The 19,300-nt window shown below is 39.9% G+C and overlaps 1 protein-coding gene across 2 annotated transcripts in view; it reads right to left on the bottom strand.

Annotated features, from left to right (window-relative positions):
• Window positions 1-19,300, bottom strand: part of EPB41L4B (erythrocyte membrane protein band 4.1 like 4B) — a 172,858-nt gene that overhangs the window by 45,258 nt on the left and 108,300 nt on the right. For both annotated transcript variants that reach the window (XM_055705548.1, XM_055705549.1), the window contains 2 exons: window positions 14,214-14,339; window positions 3,052-3,119 (listed from right to left, as the gene is read on the bottom strand). In XM_055705548.1, the coding sequence (XP_055561523.1) occupies window positions 3,052-3,119; window positions 14,214-14,339 (194 nt within the window). The remainder of the gene's footprint in view (window positions 1-3,051; window positions 3,120-14,213; window positions 14,340-19,300) is intronic.

The raw sequence follows: 19,300 nt of genomic DNA, 5'->3' as shown, positions 1-19,300 counted from the left end.
AGATGCAGAAAACAAGCAAATAAACTGGCTGATAAATGACAGCTTTGCATAAGCACAACATTATTCTGAGGCCATGCCCAACAAAATTATTGAAGACCTTCTTGTAATCAAAGTAGCTATACCACACATACATATGAGTAATTACTAGTTGAACCAGAACTAATTCTACAAAGAGCTATAGCAATTGTTAGCCAAATTGAGTCTGCTGTGGCAGATGCTAAAATAATTGCTCTGGGGGATTACAGGTCATATCCAAGCAGTTAATTCACTAGAAGTGCAATATTCACCGTGGCAATGGACGAGCAGACAAAATGGTAGCAAAGAGAGCATAGCTCTTTAATCAAACAAGCACTACTGCCCTCCTTCCTCATCCTCCATTTCCCTATTTGTACGAACAGTTCATGCTTCAGTTAATTGTCAAAACTGCCTATGTTTGCTTACTAGCTAGCCTGAACAAATTTCCCAGCGTCTTGAGTTTGGAAGAAAGAGAGCATTTTGCTAGCGCATTGTACAGTCATCAGTAATCAAATACATGCAGTGACTCTCCCTGCTAAAAATCCCTTGCATGAAAAGAATGGAGTATTTTTGAAAAGCTGTGACAGATACTAGTTTCAGCTGGCAAGATATTTCAGCAAACAAACATTCCTCAAACGTCCACACAGGTATTGCTGCAGGAATGTCTGCATAGGTACTTGCAGGAATAAAAATCATATTCCAAGGGGAGAGCTTTTTTATAAAGGATACTTGTGTATTTCTCAACTAAAGAAGATAAAACCTCCTAAGTGACTTGTTTGAGCACTACAAACAAACCCTTGGCTCTACTCAGATGCAATTCTTAGCAGAGCAAAGGCTATTGATGTCCATCCAAGTCCACAAAACAGAGGTTATAGAGGATGTTATTGGCAAATAGGTCACATGCTGGCTGTCTGCAAGGATGCGTATGTCCCTGAAGAGAGGGAAGCCACTTGAAGGAGAAAGAGAATTGGTTAGACACTGAATTTATTTTGCATTATTCTCTGAGTTTTGAATGCAGACTGTTAAAATTGGTCTATCCCTGAACATTGATTACTTGTATATTTGCACCTCCAGGACACAGACAGAAAGCAATAAAACAATACAATTTCATTTGGCTCAACTGACTGTAGGGGAAACAATGCTTGACATAAACCAGATAAAAATAAATATTAGACAAATATACACCAGACTGCTGCATACTGAGAACTCCAAAGTGGCTTTTATGAGTTTATGTGCTTGGATGTGTGCAAAATAAAACATTAAAATTAGCTTTGCAGCCAGGTTGGCATCCTTTCTCATGTTGAATAGTACTTCACACAAGTCATTTACAGCTCAGCATGATGAAGCAGGAGAGAATCTATTAAAAAATGTGAAATAGAAAGGGTAGATGTTATGCAGAAATTCAGCAAAGGTAAGGAAAACAAGTCTGTAGCCAAGTACCAAATCACACAGAGCTTTACAAACCAGGTCCTCCTGAACTGCTTCTGGAAGTGACAGCAACCCAACAAAAGGTGTTGTGGCAAAGACAGTACATGACACCCAGTTCTATTAAACAAAGAAATAGGCCACTGTGTAACATACATAATTAGTCAGTGGTTTAAGAAAGTTTTGCAGAGGTCTAAAAAGGGCAGTGGCACAGGAGGAAAGTGGGTGATTCTAAATATCAACTAGACTTTGCAGTCACTTGGACAAACAAATGGGAAAAATCACAGCCTGCCAGGCTAGAAGTTACAGCTCTCCAGGGTGTCCTGAGATGAGAGACGTGGGGAACCAGGAATAACAGCTGCACTGCAGGCAAGTCAGGGACTGCCACGGAAAGCAAAAGCATCACCTCTCATGTCTCCTCCTGCCTCAGCACCACCAAGCATCTTCACCATTCTTCTCTAGGTAGCTGCTTTCACTAAGCAAACGTAGCAGCTCTGCTAGTCCAATCTGACCAGAAAGGCATTTTTTGAATGAAATGTTTTTTGAAGACTGTTGCTGATTTATTACCTTATGGGAAAGACACATTTGAAAAAAGGGTTGACAAATTTTCACAACCATAACTCTTTCTTTTTGTAGTTCAAAATGATTTGTCAAACATAATTCATTACCCCTCTCATCCAGACTTTTCTATAAAATGCTTAAATGTTTGCTTTCAGTTGCAAGAGTCACCACTAGAAAGTTATAAAATAAAATCATGAGATGACTAGTGCTCTAGCATGTATGTATATTACATATGCATAAACATATATATAGCATATACACTAGCATAATTAGCTGATTAGCAGCCAGTGTGATTGCCATGCATTACATCCATGGTTTTTTTCATCAAACTCTCCTCTCAGATTTGGATACTAAAGATGTCCAAAGTGATGACACTACCTACATATAGAGGCAAGCAATTTCCAAATACCCATGCTGTAACCTCCTCTCTAACCACCTGCTGAAAAACAGCATACTCTGCCATCCAAATAATGTTTACAATTAATGTGCCTCTTCAAAATGGCCACCCCCAAAAAGGAAGATTATTATCTACCGTCAACAAAATAAAAGTACAATCCAAAGTAGTCACTACTGCCTGCAAATGAGATGTTTTTCTGAAGGCTGTATACTAAAGGCATTTTCTTCTGAAAAAAAAAACCCTTTCCACACATCAGAAAAACACCAACACAAGGATATTCCAGCTTGGACAGCTAGCATGTTTCTGATACAAAAGTTAGGAACACTGACTTATTTTTATATTAGCTTTTCTAAGTTTGCCACCAGACCTTATTTTTTACCTTGAGCTTTTGTCAACTTAAGTACATATACTTGGTCTGATTTTTAAAGTTGAGTTTTTATTAATTCTTCAACTATATCAGACGTATGTGTATAAAATAAGCACCCTGCTAACAGATACCTTCTCCTCAGGTCACTGCTTGGTGAACTTTACCTAGCAACTTGGGGATGATGAGCAAATTGACATGTAACACCTGTCTGAGATAATTTTTGGAAAATGCCTCACTATATCATGCATTTATTTGATGTTTTCCCTACGGACAAGAAGCAACAGACCTTACATTAGGGTCCTGCAGGCTGGAGGTCTTACTGGGATTTACAAAAGAGGTCTCTTCTTTCACAGCCTGTTAAAAGAAGGAGCCAAAGTTTAGTACAACACCCATACACTTAGGATATTACAACTGTGTAATGAAGAAATATTCCTGTAAGCACCCCAGAAAACTGCGATACCCAAAATGCCTACTCTGCCCAGATTAAAAAGCACAGTAATTTTTTTTATCATCTCCTACATCTGAGATTCACTGTGATGAGCTACAATATACAATATGCAGAGCAATAGTGTTAGGAAGAGACTTGATAAGGATGAAGGAGGAGAAAGAAAGTAACACTGGTATTTATGGTTCCTCCAGAAACCATTTGCACAGAAATAATAAAAATCAACCCAAGCAAACATACTGTAGTTGAGTTGCTCTGTTAATTGGAGTAGAATAAATATTTATGTAGTCTAATCAAAATAATGATGCCAACTTTTCATTCAGTCTTTGAAAAATTAGTTGAAAAAACAGATCCCCTACATATAATCACACTACATGCAATTCACAGAAAATCTCACCCACTGCTGCTCTCTACTAAATTACAGAGTCCTGCCTCTCACATACCATTTGTCTATAGAATTGAAAATACTACTATTGCAAAATGACTTACATGAAAATTGCTTGATTACCCAGGAAATGCCCAATTCAGGCAGGTGTTGGTAGATTATACTCTTCAACTGAGATGCAGGGTTCCACAATTCATGTGTAAATGCCAGTGTCAGTGCAACACTGCACCCATCTAGAGAAAATACTGGTTGAAGACACAAAAGTATCTCCAAATCAGTAATGGACCTGGCAGGTTGTGACATTTCCATTCTGCTAAATGGACAGAAGGACCCGATGTAGTCCTATGACAGAGTGATTTTTCAGTGTTCAATATCTGTACCATAGTAATTTGAGGTCAACAGTCCAGATCAAATTGGATTAAATGTGTCAGTCTCATCCTCTTCGAAAAGGATGAGACAGGTTTCTTCAAATCCATCAAATCCAAATCAAAGGATTTTACAGGCATGTAAAAATACCGTAAATCTGACATGAAACTTTCCATTCAACACAAATTGATATATTTCATTTGAGGGCACTTACAACAAAAAGAAACAAAATTAAAGCTGAGTTTCTTCTAAGCCCTTAGCAATGAACTACAAAGTATCACTAGGGATGCTCAGTGAGTGTGGAAGTTGCCAAGTTGTGATAGTTTTAGGTTTGTTTTTCTCTTGTGCCAGAGAGGTAGAAATCATTACCAGAGAGAACTCATTACCACTTCCCAGGTCATTATTTACCAGAGCATCAGCCATGGTGGGAACAGACTTTTGTAGCTTGTGCACACTATTAACTTTATGGGAAATTAAACTGGAACCACTGGGCGCCTGGCAGAAAGTGAACTTTGCTCTGGGCCTACTCCAGCCCAGACAAGCACCTGAGGTGATGGGTTAGGGAACGTGTTGAGATAAGTCCCTCTGTAACCCTTCCTGTTAGAGCTGTCACACCTTCTATATTGATAGCAAACCCACCATCAGTAGAGAGGGGACCCTCTGAACCTCATCAGCATCTTTGTCCCTCTCCTAGGGGGCTAGTTTGCACAGAGGGAGCTAGTTTATTCACAGAACAGGATCAGCAGTAGGTACTGGAGAAGCTCCACCCCAACATAGTGCTCTTACATATTTGGGTTTAATCTCCCTCAACCAGAGGTTTCTGCAGTCCTGGGAAAATGCTCTAAACATGAAGGAATCAGATAAAAGTGGGACATAATCACACCACCATCACCATTGTAAACTCAATCACCAAATGTTTTGCATCTAAGGTTTTCAGTGAATCAGTGTCACGCTGTGCATAATTTCAGGACCAGTAGTGTAATTGTTAAATTTTAATAAATTCATAACTTTAAGAAATATAGTTCAGCTATAGAGAACTTTTTTCTTATAGTCTTCTAGTAGCTCTGTCTAGCATAAAGTTTATTCAAAATCTAGTGCTTTCTTGAAAGGCAAGAAAATATTTTTTTAAGGAATCAAGATAAAGCTTTGAAAATAATTCTTTGTTGGCATAGACGAGCACTGAAGTAAAATTTATTTGTTCTACAGAAATTACAATGCTTTTCATAAAGCTATTGGGTTTCTTCTGAAAGCTGTGAACATGAATCCAACTGTCAGGAACTTAATATGCAGTCTCTTCTTCCATGCTGATGTCTTAACAACATTTTATTGTTACGCCTGACAAGTTAGCTGCTTATTATGTGTCAAATTGGCTACTTTTCAAAACCATAAATTTTACTTTTTTCCAATTTTCACCAAATTACTTGAGTTGCGTTTTAAGATGCAGTTGAACACAACAACAGGAAAGAGAATAGGGATATCAAGGACACAGTGCAGGGGCTGTGACCAGTAATTAAATGATTAAAATTCCACCTACTTAAACACTATAAGCCATGGAACTCACTAGCCAGTTGAGAGGGCTTCACTGTATTAGTCCCTAATAGCTGACCCTTGGTTTCTTCTCACCTCCGTGACTACATCACTACTCTCTTTCGCCTTCTCTGCAGTGGAAGGCTAAGCCTGCATCTCAGGAAGTGGTATATTCCTAAAAGGCATGATCAACGTCCTGAGGAACTTCACTTGGCATTGATTTTCTCCATTATTACTCATGCTTTAGAGAACAGAAAAGACTCCTGCACCCACAAGTAAGTACTGCAGCCTGGTGAGCAAGTAATCCCACTCTAAACTGGAGGGAGAGAGAAAGCATGCAAAGAAATGGAGAGGCCAGAACAGCCTCAGGTGATGAGGCATGCACGCTGGGTGACACGGGTGTGCATTGACAGGTACATGTTAATAAGAATGGGCTAGTTCTCCTCGCCCTGCGCCTCTGCTCCATGTCTATGGATGAACAGACATAGGAAAATGTTATACCTGCAAACATGTTTACAAAGGACTTCAGCCATTAGAACCTGTACTGCCCTTGCTTTATTGTTGGCTTCTTAGCTTTTCATTTCAGGTTTTGTTTGTTTTCAGAAGGGGGTCAGTAAGTCATCAGGTGAGAGCATGTTTCTTTTATTTTTCCTCCTAGCTCCACGAATCACACTCACTAATCACACAAGATTTACTCAGCCTTACTGAAAAAATGTGAACGTAAAAAAAGGGTTATATTTGTACACCGTTCTCACAATAAAATTCCTGGATGGTTTGCCTTCATTTGAATACAAGTGCATGTGCTAGGGCCAGGATTTGGGTTTCCACTGCAAGATGCCCTCCATCAGAGGAGCAAGGAAGTTCAGCCAAGGCTAGCAGGAAGTACGTGGTGGGGAATGGATACGGAGAGCTGGGCAGAGGCACAACCCCAGGAAGCCCAGCATTGAGCTGTGTAAGGACAGAGGCAGAAGCATGGAGCTGCTCAGATCTCCTTAACTAAGGCAGAGTCTCCCCTCACCCAGAGGCTGCTGCTCTGAAAGGGAGAGGTTTCAGGGCATAGCAGTCCCGGAAACTTCATTTATATAGAAGCAGATTCATTTAATAATTACTCAAAGAGAAACAAACTGACTCTTCTATCTACCAGACTGCAAACCAAACAAAACCTAAGATTGATCCAAATAATGTATCCACACAACATCATTCTCTTTCCTTACCTGCCCTGGGCCCAGAGCAAAACAAAAATTACTAATGTTCCAAATTCATATGCCATGAGCTTTCTGGATGGTGTTAGAAACAAAGGTAAAGCATTACTTTATCATACTAGAGACAAGAAACATGCCTGGGTAGAAATGCCATTGTACAGTCTCTCTTCATAGATGATTGCTAAGAAATACAAGTTTCACCAAAAGATGAAAAGAAGAGAAAAACATCTAAGTAATACCAAATTTTGCCTGCAGCTGACTAAGCGATCTACTTATGGGCTGACAGTTTTCAGACTGCTTTTCAGTTGACTGCTGGGCACCCATAACCGCTGCTGGTGTTCCAGCAGCCAGGTCCTTTGGAGCCTTAGAAAGGGGGTGAATCCTCCAGGGACACTACATCAGACCTTGCTGAACTTTTCAGCATGGGTGGGAACACTTTCTGGAACGTGGGAGCAACTCCATGTATGAATTCATAGGCCTTGGTGGCTGGATTTGCCTAGTGAACAGCAGCTCCTTCTATCTTCTTCTGAAGGAAGACTTAGCCCCAGGATGATGGGGAACAGAGCCTCAAAAAGGGAACTGGTTGCACTGGGCATGTACCAAGTGGGAGAATACAAGAAAGACACAGCTTTGGCTGCAGCCTTCTGTGCACAGACAACTAATTCTGGCTGGGACTGTGGGCTGGTGAGCCTGCAGTGGGGCACTGTGCAAGTCAGGCTGTGTTCTTCAAACCCCAAGAAAGCACCTCAGGGAGCTAGTGCCCTCTGTGCCTCTACTCCATCACACTGTGGCTCTCATCCTGTCTGATCCACAATAGGAATATGTTGAATAAGCAAAAAAGACTGCACAAACAATCTGATCACTGCAGCCAGGGTGTGCGTGTCAGGTTCTCATCTGAGAAAGGCAAGGGTCTGGAAGGCTTATATGAAACATATGATGCCTCTTATTTAGCAATTTCACAAAATTCCCATTTGCAGAAAGGAGGGGGAAGCAACACAGCTTTCACATGTTTGGAGGTCTTCAAAGGCAAGGAAGCAATGGCTCTCACTGTAGTGGCCTGAAAATGCTTCTTTATCTTGGCTCCTTTTGGGTCTGTAACGATGCTAAGAAGGCCTGAAGCATATCAGATTTTTCAGCTCTTAATCAACATTTTTGCAATTTGTCAGCCAGGCTGATTGTTGGCTGAGCTCATTGGATAATACAGGCAAAGCAACGTATCATCAGGAAGAATTAGTAAGGTAAACCTACCTTGGTGATTGAATATGTCAAATGTATCCTTTCAGGCAGAAAAGCATCACGGTTAAGTCTCTTAGGAACAGACTACTCTGTTTTTTCTGCCTTCGAACAGGGCCTGGCACCATGTATCTCCTGGGCTATGGCGGGGCTCCTACACATCACCACAATTAACAGCACTTGTCTCGTCATGTACTAGCACATGCCAGCTAAGAGACAAAGCTGATCCATCCACAATGCGTTGTCACAGTCTTGTGACACCACTGCCACATTTGCCTCCAGTATCCCAGGGAATAAATGAAAGACCTACCTTCTCCCACATTCTGTTTATCTAAAACCTCTTGTACCTCAGCAGGGCTGCCGCATCATTTCCTCAGCTCCTTCCCTGACTGTGAGGTATCATTGCTGACACACTTCTAATGAACTGCCATGTATCATATATTGATCATCCTGGCCCACACACATTCAAAATCTTGTGTTTTTATACCTCTGACACCCTTCATTTCCTGTAGCCTCACTTTTAAAGCCGAGCAAACTTGTTTCCCTGTAGAAAATGAACACAGAGAATCTGAAGCTGAGCCATTTTTAAATTCCATTGTTATGAGCAATTATAACTGACGTGATGTTGTGCTCACTGCTGTTCCAGTTGACAGTCCCAGTGCAGTTGCTTCTTTTTACTTAGCCTGAAATTCACCACTGAGTTTATTGCTCATCCAAGCTGGTGACTAACAACAGCAACAGCTTTAGCAAGGAAGGCGTCGCGTACATAAGGAGCTGTGCAAGCTTCCCCCACAGCCTGAACACCTCAGCTGTGACCTGTTACACTCATGTAATTCCAGTTGCGATCTCTGTGCAAAGGCTGTCAAATTGTGCAGTAGCTCTGTGCTGTGAATAAGGACGGGTGGAGGAAGGGAGGAAACGGAAGCAAACAGCATCTAATTTGTGATGGAAAGAGGTTAAAATGTTGGAAAAGCTGATCCTTTCAAGGTACTTAAGTCAACATCTAATGAAAGCTAAGAACTCCTCTAGGGATCCAGAAGGATTTGTTTAAGTCCTATTATAAAAAAGATCGCATAAGATTATAAATTCTCAAGTGTCTTCCCCTCACCTACTCTATTTTCATTCATGACCTGATTAGAGTTTGAATCCAGATCCCCTTAAGTGAATAAAGCTCCAAAGACCCAGCTCATATAAAGACAGTGATTTTTTTCTACAAATACATGGCAAAAGCACCTGGACTTTGAAGCTGACATGTCCTTACACTTGAATCTTTCCTTAAAGGAGACAGCACAAAGAAAAAAAGGCAAAGAATCATAAAAAATGTAGCTAAGACAGACTAGCTGTGAGTCACCTCACTTATGCACCCTTTCTACCATAAATAATGCATAGATCCCAGTATCATTTACCTTTGCAGCCATGGCTTGCATCTATGTAGAGAGCACAGGCTTCAGGATGGCACCAGTACCCATGCATGTCCTGAGACATTTTTCTGCACTACAGTCCAGTCCTTTCCTCGAGGCAACTGTAGACAGCACAAGCAACCTGCACTTACCCATATATTTGCAATACTAAAGCAAAATGATGTGATCATCCGTCAGTACTCCTTTCTAGGACAGGGAGGAAAAAGAGAGATGGCTATCGACCTGACCTAAAAATTTGCATGTGTATAAGCTTGTGAGGAAAGTTAGTGTGTGAAAGGGGCTAGAGGATTGAACTCCCTTTGTTCAGAGGAACTGGTAAATGTCCCTTCGTTTATTGAGAACCTAGACAGGGGAATCAGTTGCTCAAGAACCCAAACCTGGCTGACAGAAGATACGTCTCACCAGCCCAGAATTTCCCTTGGGGTTGATAAAGCAGAATTGAATGTGATTTTGTATGGTCTTTGTAAATAACTCCACACCCCCAAACTACCTTTCCCACCACCTTTTTTACTCAACAATCCATAACGTCCAATAAGAAACAGCTTGGTGGTAATGTCACCTCTGTGTTCCACAAACTGCACTTCAAAAATTAGCTTGGCCTTCCTTTGTCTGCAGACAGAGAAAGATGTGAGTAATGCAAAAATCAGCTCCAGTAGATTTCAGTTCCTTCCCTGTGCTAACCTGCTAGACTTAGATCAATGCGAGGATTTAGAAAAGCTTGGGTAACAGGTGGAGAATACAAACACTACTTGTAGATGACAAACTACTAGAACACAACACACACTGCCCGCCAAAAGAAAAAGCCCTGCTGACGCAGCTGTACATTTGCTCAGGAGGCTGTGCTTAATTCTAAGGATAATTAGGATTTGCCCGGAGGCAAAGTGGATATAAATAGCAATCAAAACCTGCTAGTATCTTTCCTCTGTCAGTTGGGCCATGAACTGTTTGGCAAAAGGGACTCTGTGATACTAACAAGTCGTCTGCTCAATCACAGCATATCAGCACTGACTCATGCAAGCTGCAAAGGGGTTTTAAATGCCAGGGAGAGCTGGTCTTTTGTATTCTGGCAGCTTCTTACTGCTGCTTTATACCACTTCCTCTCAAATGAAGAGTCTGGAATAAATGCAAAAAAAGGAAGGAAAAAATAAGATATCAGTTGATTCACAGCGTTTAGTGTTCCCCTTGAGCTTAATTTTGTGGGAACTGTGATATGCAGTCTGTCAGCTAGAAGGTGGCAGATCCCTGTGATGCAGTTTGAAAGGTGTGCTGTGAAACACTATTCTTTGCTCCAGGCCTACAGATACTGTAGTACGGCATGCCCTGTGCAAACCACAGGTTTCAGCAGTTGTGTGCGGGTTTCTCACATTTCTCACCTATGGTGTCTGCAGCAGTGTGCTCCCAGGCTCATATTCCAGCATCCTCATCCACACTTTAGTTTAATTCTCCATCAAGTAGAATAGCACATAAATATTTCCACCTTCACCAAATACACAAACTCACTTGTGTTACTTTCCTGCTGCTCTATAACTAAACCACATGCAGGGCTCAGTGATAGGCACCATAAACTTACAAATTTTCAGTCTCTAAGTCAGGACTATAGCCGTGGGAGATGGGTCATTGCTCCCTAGGAATGTGATAAACAGCTCTTCAGCATAATTCTGAACAAAAGCAGTGCAGACACCATCTTCCAGAATGTCTTTTCAAATGTATGCCATAATTTCCCCCGATTCTTTTTGAAATCATAAGCATTGGAATCATTAATTTCTAAGGCTCACTCTTGTGTTGGTGTCTAGCTGCCACAAAGAAAGAAAACTACAGAAAATTTCTGTCCCCGTTTGTATTTTCCACTTGCAAACATTCAGTCCATTCTCAGAATTAACAACAAACAGCTTCTTCCTCTACCACATGCAGGAGATCCCTTCATAAACTTGTCACATCCTGATGTTAGTAGCATATGGTATTGAAAATATTCCTACTGCTTAGAAAGAGAGCTGTTACAAATATTTCAAGCAACAGTTTGTTAATTTTGGATCTGATCCTAGAGTGCACCAATATTTTTGTCATGCTTTTATACCTAACTGTATGATGAAGATGCCCCATGAAGTTCCATAAAGGACCAGTTAGACCATAGAGTTTTGGGGCCTTTCAAAGCACATTTAGTTTCAAATCGTGTGTGTATAAGAGTCTGATTCTTTCTTCTTCCTTTTACAAAGTGGAGAGGAACAAATCCTCATCGTTCTTGTGATACCATGAGATAAAGGAAGATCTGTGCTGTACATGAGGAAAATCAGCCTGTCTTGGTTTACAGCTTAAGGAAATAGGCCGTGCCTTACGGAACCTAGATATACTTCTTTCCCTGGCTACCTCGTAAGTTAAAATACAACAGTACAGAAAACAAGATATGAGAAATCGGAGTCTTACAAATAAGGCCAAAAGGCAGGATTTCTCAGGGATTTAATATGGAACCAGAGTCAAGATAGAATTGCGCCTAGGACAACACCGTTAGTTCGCCAGATACACTGGGCAGCAGGATGTGTCAGATGTGGTCAAAGAGGGCCAGGATCAAAGCCCTGGAGGAATACATGGAGTTGTTGTCTTTCATGAAGAAACTATTTCTCACCTGCTCGCTCAAAAGTGCTCATCGTGTCTCTAAGCAGTGTAATGCCATCCCAGCTTACTTTTTCCAGAAGATGACTGCACTGCCACTGGGAAATGGCTAAACTACTGGTATTTAGCTGGCTGTTTGGCAGGAGGGGAGGTGGGTGTGGGTAGAGAAGGTAACTGGGTGGTTTTATGGTGTGCTGGTACAGTGGTTTATCTGGGCCTCCAGTAGCCCCCTTCCCTCCTCCCATTTTCTAGGTGATGGATGGTGTGCTTCTACTCATTCCTTCACCATGAACATTTTGCCGATCCTTCCCTGCGCTTACGTAGCCACAGCTTCTTACTGTAATGGCTGACCATTGCCTAGCCTCTAAATACTTATTTTTACAGTGTATCTGAGAAGGGTAATCTTTCGTACTTGGCAGGAGGGGAGCTCAAATGCAGAACTCATCTCTAGTTACACAAACAATTTTGTGGCTAAGCAGGGAGTTGAATGAAGATTTCTGAGATTTAAGGTGACATCCTAATTTACTGGCTATAACTCTTAAGCTATACTTCGTTAGCACTTTAAGCTTCAGGAATTTCAAACTGAACTGTATGCCATTATTTTTCCACAATACATGCTATCCTGCAACAGTCTTCTTTCCCCTCCTTCCCCCTGAAATCATAAGATTTTTCTCACTGAAGCCTAGAGACATCTATTTAATCCAATATGACTGCTAAAGCCTTGTGCAAAACAGGTAAGAAGGAAAAAAGGAATGCTCAGCTTGCTCTGAAACTTATTTACAACATAGCAGCAGCTAAAGAATACAGTTATGGCATGCGTGCAAAAGCAGCCCAGGATGTTCTCACTTGGAAAGCCTCAGAGTGAACAATTAAGGCAGGGCAGGTGAACTGAGAGATGCATATGTTAAGCACATTTCCTATCTTGCCTTAGTAATGCTGTATTCTGAATGCAGCAGCACACACTGCTTCCAGTCTTTAACTACCCAGTCAAACATGACCATTAAATATATTCAGGAGAAAATACAAATGTGAGGAATATACCACAACATCCTGTAGAAAAGACACACAGGAAAAACAGAGGGCAAACCCAAGGGCAATCAAAGAAGAAACATGCTGCATAAAACACAGTTGAGGCAACACAAAATTTAGAGAGGCGAGAGAACTGCTTTAAGTAAAAACTAAAAGAAAAAAACACAATTTTCTTCCCCCACATGCTGTCAGATTTATGGTTCCTGTTCTTGAAATCTAGGGCAGTTAGAATAACCAGATTTTGATACTTCCTTAGGCCTAGCTGGGCCAGATGTAATCTAGCTCTCAGATGAAAGATCTGCCAGGGAACAACAAAAACACAGAGATGATTGTTAACAAAATCCTTTGCAGGGCAAGTTGACCTGATACGTTATTATGAAAAGAAACAAAGTGTTGGAAATACAAAGTTTGTATTCAAAGAGAGTAGTATGCACAAGGATACCACAGGAACTTGGGATAAGAGTCATACCAATCTTTCTGCCTCTACTTTTGTACCTAAAGCATTCTATTTGGCTTTATTTTTGGCACCAATGGCATTATCTTTTGTCCATGAATTACAATTGAAAAGAATCACATATTTTAGGTTTCACTTAGATTTACCTCTGATTGGGAAATTAACTTTTTACAGTCATGCCATCTAGCAGCAATTTTTAGTTACATGATGTCATTACAGGACTTGTGGTGTTTTTGAAACAGGATGCACCTGATGTAAACACTGACCAAGCAGTGAAAATAACAGCTTAAAATACAGTTTAAAGCACAGAAACAAGTAAGAAAACAATAGACTAGCTAACATTCACACTCAGACATGTAAAGTTAATCCCCTAAAATAAAGGTTGCATCAGGATGCATAGATATAACTTTAGAACACCCTTAAGCACAATTTCCATGAATGGTGGCTAGCCTCAGAAAACTCCACACATTACTGTTTCTCAGCTACAAAATAAGTAAAAGCTACAGTGACAAAATCAAAACATGGACATTTCCTGGGGCCCTCTCTCCTATTTTTCAGCCTCTCCTGGTGGTATTAATCATGTCAGTTAGGACAAATTTCCTACTTCCATTATATCAAGCACTTTGAGTTACCTAAGAAACTGCAGAGCAGCTAGAGAAAGCTAGGTCAATGTGGATACTTGAGATAAAATAAGGTGCTTCCTCAGGAATGGTATAATTTTGGAAAACTGGTGTAAGTTGTTCCAAACCTATAAAGGCGAAATATTAAACAAAGATTACCTGGGCGCCTACTCTAAAAGCAGCTTCCACTTGAGCTTTAAGGATGTTGCACTTCATATGGTCAGGTAGAGATGAAGGTGACACAGGGGCATGAAGAGTTTTTTCAGATACTTTCTTGTCTTCACCCTATATTTAATATAAAAGACAAACACAGTGACATATATGAGATAAGTTAAGAAAATGGTCAGGTCAAAGGGCAAATTTTCACTCAATTCATTAACTGGATAAAACTTCCCTGTACATACCCTGATAGATACATCTTAGAATAAAAAGTTTTCAAAATATTTAATGACTTGATACTATTTTCAAGAAAGAAAAGCCTCAGGGAAGCCTGAGTAATAGAAGTAAGAAACTGATGTGGGATTAAAACAAATGGAAAAAGCCCAGCCAGGCTCTGGAGTGGTTGCCCAAACCTGGGGTCATACTGAGGAAGCAAAACATTGTCTCAAAATATCTCATAGCAGGCCGTAGAGGAAAAGGTTCACATCACTCAACTATAGTGAACATTGGTTTCTTACAACACCCTAAGAATGTAAAGGGGCTTTGCAAATTTAACCAGAGGGATCTGAAGGTATCTCCACATAATTGCAAGCCAAGCAAAACCTGTCATCAGAAAGAAAAATCCAGGGAGTTTAAATATTGTTGCTGCTGTTTCTACTTGATGTCAACCCTTTACCCATGCAGTGATCTGGATCAGAAACCTAAAGCTTCAGGACAGCTAGTTTAGTGACCTGTTCAAATATGACCTAAAAGTCTTGTGCCTTGAACAAACTACATTCAGCAGAAATGCCAGCATGGATAAACTTCCCATGCAGAAAAGAAAGAAATAGGAAAAAAAAAAAAAAAAAAAAAAAGGACAATGTAATACTAATGTACAAACAAACAGGGTATGAATGGTACCAGGATTGTAAATGTGAAGTCTTAAACAATCACGCTGTAATATACTATAGATTTTTAAGGAAGAATTAGACAATGGCATAACAGCAATTGCAAACTTTTCTATTCTTCCTAGAAATAAGACCTGAATTAGAACTGAGGAACAGCCTAGCTAAGCATTCATTTTCCACTTTCATTGCTGCGAAGAGTGTTTGTATACACCCAGACAGAACAGATATGTAATACTGCCATTCAGATTTCAGTCAAAACAGGAACAAGGCATCAGTAAACCAGGTCCAGAGAATCCTTGAGGTTCATCTCTGGCAAGTATTTCAAGACAGAACCAGTAATTTTTTTAGCCACTGAAATTACCATATGATTAGCCCTTTAACTTCAAAACTCGCCTCCTTTATCCTGCCTTCTGCCCTTCCCCATTGCATCATGCTGTCTGACAGTAACTACAATCTTACTGGCTCTTCTCTCAAGTCCAGGAACAATCACAGAAAAAAGGGAACATCAAGATTTAGGGGACATTTTCCACAAGTGGAGCAAATTACCGATGCAATCATGTTGCCTGAGGAAACTGTTTTGCAAACACTGGGGAGGGAAAGAGCCAGACCTATGCAGAACTCTATTGAGACTACAAGGTATTTCTCACATGTAAGCAAAGTTGGTCTAGCAGACTTCTGCATCCAAAATACCACAGCTGCCAGGTATGATTTTGAACAACTGTTTGTTAAAGGATTGCTCATCATAAGGGGTTTTTTTTCTTATTTCTAATAATTCTTAAATGTTTATTTTCTAAGCCTCATTTACTGGTTTCAGTGGAAGATATTTTTGGAGTTTTAATTCTTCCCACTTTCTTCCTAAGGGGAAAAGAAAATACTTAAAACGAAAAGTGATGGCATCTAGCTGGAGCAACTTATGGAACTGTAGTCATCTATCCAGTCTTAAATATAACATAGTTCTGGCAAAGACATGAAAAAAGACATGAAATATTTGTTTGCCATAGATGTCTTTTCCAGGGTACTCATGAAGCTGAGAAGTAGAGATACTCAAAAGGACAAAATTAAATGTAAAGAAAACACAGCTTTTCCTTCACCAATAGGCTTGGTAGTTACAGTGCACTACTACACACTTTAAAAGGGTGGCTATTATTGTCAACTTTTAAGTGTATTGATTTCTAACAGCAGAAAGAACAATGCACTAAGCAGTGGCATTTCTAAAGGCCATGCAAAATTCCACCTTTGTTTTAATACTGTATACTAATTAAATATCATTTCAGTCAAACAAGATTAAGCAACTGTATTTTACTAGCTAAATCAATACAGTCTATGCTTGTTTAGGACATAAACTTGCTCTGTAACTTAAAAAGTTCCTAAGTCCCATCCATCTGTTATTCACATGCATATGGGTATTTTTCAGTCCTTCTGTTTTTCCACATTGACCAAGAGCAAGATGGAAGTCCTCAGGGCTGCCTTGCAGCTGGGAACCCTCAAAAGGTCTAAATGTTCTGCTATATTCAGGATCATACCAGATGACTCCACGTAATACAGACTGTCCCCGCTGCAGGATCTGATGCACAATTCTCACATTGAGATTCTCACTTGAGAGGTCCAAACGCTGATGCTCGCTGACCTAGCTGAAAAGAGAAAGCTGCTGCTGCTGCAGATTTCTTAGAAGTCATTCCTGGGCATTCAGTTCTGCTTTAGCTGTTGTTTGAGTCACTTTTTAAGGGTTTCACCTTCAAGGCAGCAAAATTTGCTTTGCTTGCACCCCAACAGTAGCAGCAGCACCTTTAGTGGCTGATCACACATGAAGAACAGACACTGCTGCAATCGCTGCTTGGCCTTGTCCTGCTCGCCAGATGCTGAGCCAGCAGCAGAAGGCCACCACCTCCCCGCACTGCAGTGGAAACGCTGACTGCACACAAACCCCGTGTGGGGCTTGGGAGCGCTCAACCTGACCCAGACCTCCTCTAACTTCTGAGCATACGTGAGAGGCTTCTTTGCCAGCCTGCCTTGGCAATGATGGACTTTTCTGACACAGTGCAGCACACCCTGAATCATTACTGAATTCTGCTCTCACACAGCTGATTAGCTGGGACAGTTACACCTATAGTCAGTGGCTCTGAAGATCCAGACCAGAAGTGAACTCAAATCACAGAACAAAGCAGCACCTCTTTACTGCACACTATTAGCACTTCTAAGTATCTGTATGATTCTGTTGTTCCTTAATGCCACTAAACTTTACACATAAGTCCGTTCATCCCCCAATTTAACTCCTAAAGTACAATTGCCATCAAGAAGGGAAAAGAAGAAAAATATTTTAGTACTATACAAAACCATACAGTACCTTCTATGGTTTGTTTCACCAGTTTACAAGAAAATGAAAGATCTAAAACCTGCCTGCATTAGGAATCTCTATATACTATTGCTGCAAGAATGAAGGCTGTAATCTACTTTATTTTGCTGTAATAAAAAACCTTATATTTCCATAATCCTTATTGCTTGTAGAGATGAGTGAAACATAAAGATAGCAGCTGGGTATTCAAATGTTATAACAAGTTGGCAGTTATTAAAATTTTATTTTAATTTATAAACTAAGTGCATTCTATGTGTAAGTAATTATAGAACTAAACGTGTCATAATGTCAATAAAAATTCCAATTTTGTAATCTCTTATTATGTAATTTCAAAGAATCTGAGATGTCCCTTTCAAGTGAATGTCCAAGAGTCAAACCTGCATTTGAAAGAAATATTCTTTTTGCTTAAAATTGCCATCTAAACTCATCCCAAAAGATTTAGAAATAAGGAAAAAAAGACTAAGTTAAGATATGTGATAACACTCCAATTTTCCATCTCCAGTGCTAAAAAATAACAATGTGTTCACATCACTTTTACCATTGATGCAGAACTTCATTTTTCCAGAGAAAGAGAACGTTAGCGAACTGCATTTAAATGGGTTTGATAGAAGAGGGTTGAACAAGCTCAGATATATACAGACATAAAACTAGATGCCTTTTTTTCTTTTTATAATTGAGGTCTTAGGTTTGCTTTTCTCCTCCCAAACATTTACTTTAAATTCAATTACATTTGCTGATACTAGAACCAAAGGGAGATTTGTACATCATTAGATAACGATGACAGTGGCTTTGGTTTGCAAAGCTAACTGAATATTAAGTACACATACAAAATATAAAAATAGTTGCATGAAACACAGCAATACCACTCCTGTACTTAACATTTCCATTCTCTCTGCTTTAAAAAGTTCATGCTTTGTTCCACATCAAACTTTGTACCAAGAGCAGGATTCACGATCTTCTGCCTCTGCGAATTTATCAATAGTCTCTTCTTAGCCAAATGATATGTTTAAAACACGTATTTAGCTGGAGGTGTCTGAAGAACAGAATTACTTGTTCAGGAATGCAGGTCTATTCTTTGTTGCTAGTCATCACTACTAGTAGGAGGTAAAATTTTAATGAAGACAACACAGATATATAGGTTTTGAATAAACATTAGCTATGTAAGGTCAAACCCTTTGCTTTCCCAGGACTCAACATCTGCAAATGTGCATGAAAATCTACAGACTCTTGTCCCTTTTCCACCAGGAGATTTATTGATTTTCTTCCATGTCATAGCTAAGACCAATTACGAACAGATACCACAACGGTAAAACCTGTATGATTATGTGCTACTCTTATTTGAGGCAAAGTTTGCAAGCAGAAGCTGTATTTTTTATTAGAAAAATACATTTGGAAAAACAAATAAACAAAAAAACCCCTCATTAAGCCATCAGATACACAAGACCTTCCTCAGGTCAACTATCAATTGGTCTAACAAAAGATGTAACTCCCAATAAATCCTGCTTATTTAATGCAAAGATTATAAGTAAAAATGCTTATACCCTTAGAGCAAACATCTTTAGTTCCTGGTATCAAATTTATTTTAGAAAATGCTATTGGTTAATATTATTAGACCCTGCATTTGTCAGTGCCAAGCTTGGGTATACCCTCTGATCAGTGTATCACACAGAAGAGTCTCTGATATATCAACCAAGTGAGTTCGTTTTGTGTTTGTTTTTAAGCCATAAATGATTTTTTTTGGAACTGCAGTAGATTTAGGTCTTGCAGCTATGCATGGGGCAGATAGCTCCACAGCTTTTTTGCAAGTGGTACCATTTGCAAGCAGTCAGTAGCAAAACTGGGTAGCG

The sequence above is a fragment of the Falco cherrug genome, chromosome 3, assembly GCF_023634085.1.
Source record: "Falco cherrug isolate bFalChe1 chromosome 3, bFalChe1.pri, whole genome shotgun sequence".
NCBI lineage: Eukaryota > Metazoa > Chordata > Aves > Falconiformes > Falconidae > Falco > Falco cherrug.
The sequence above is the reverse complement of the archived record's forward strand: the minus strand, read 5'-3'. Positions and strand labels throughout refer to the sequence as shown.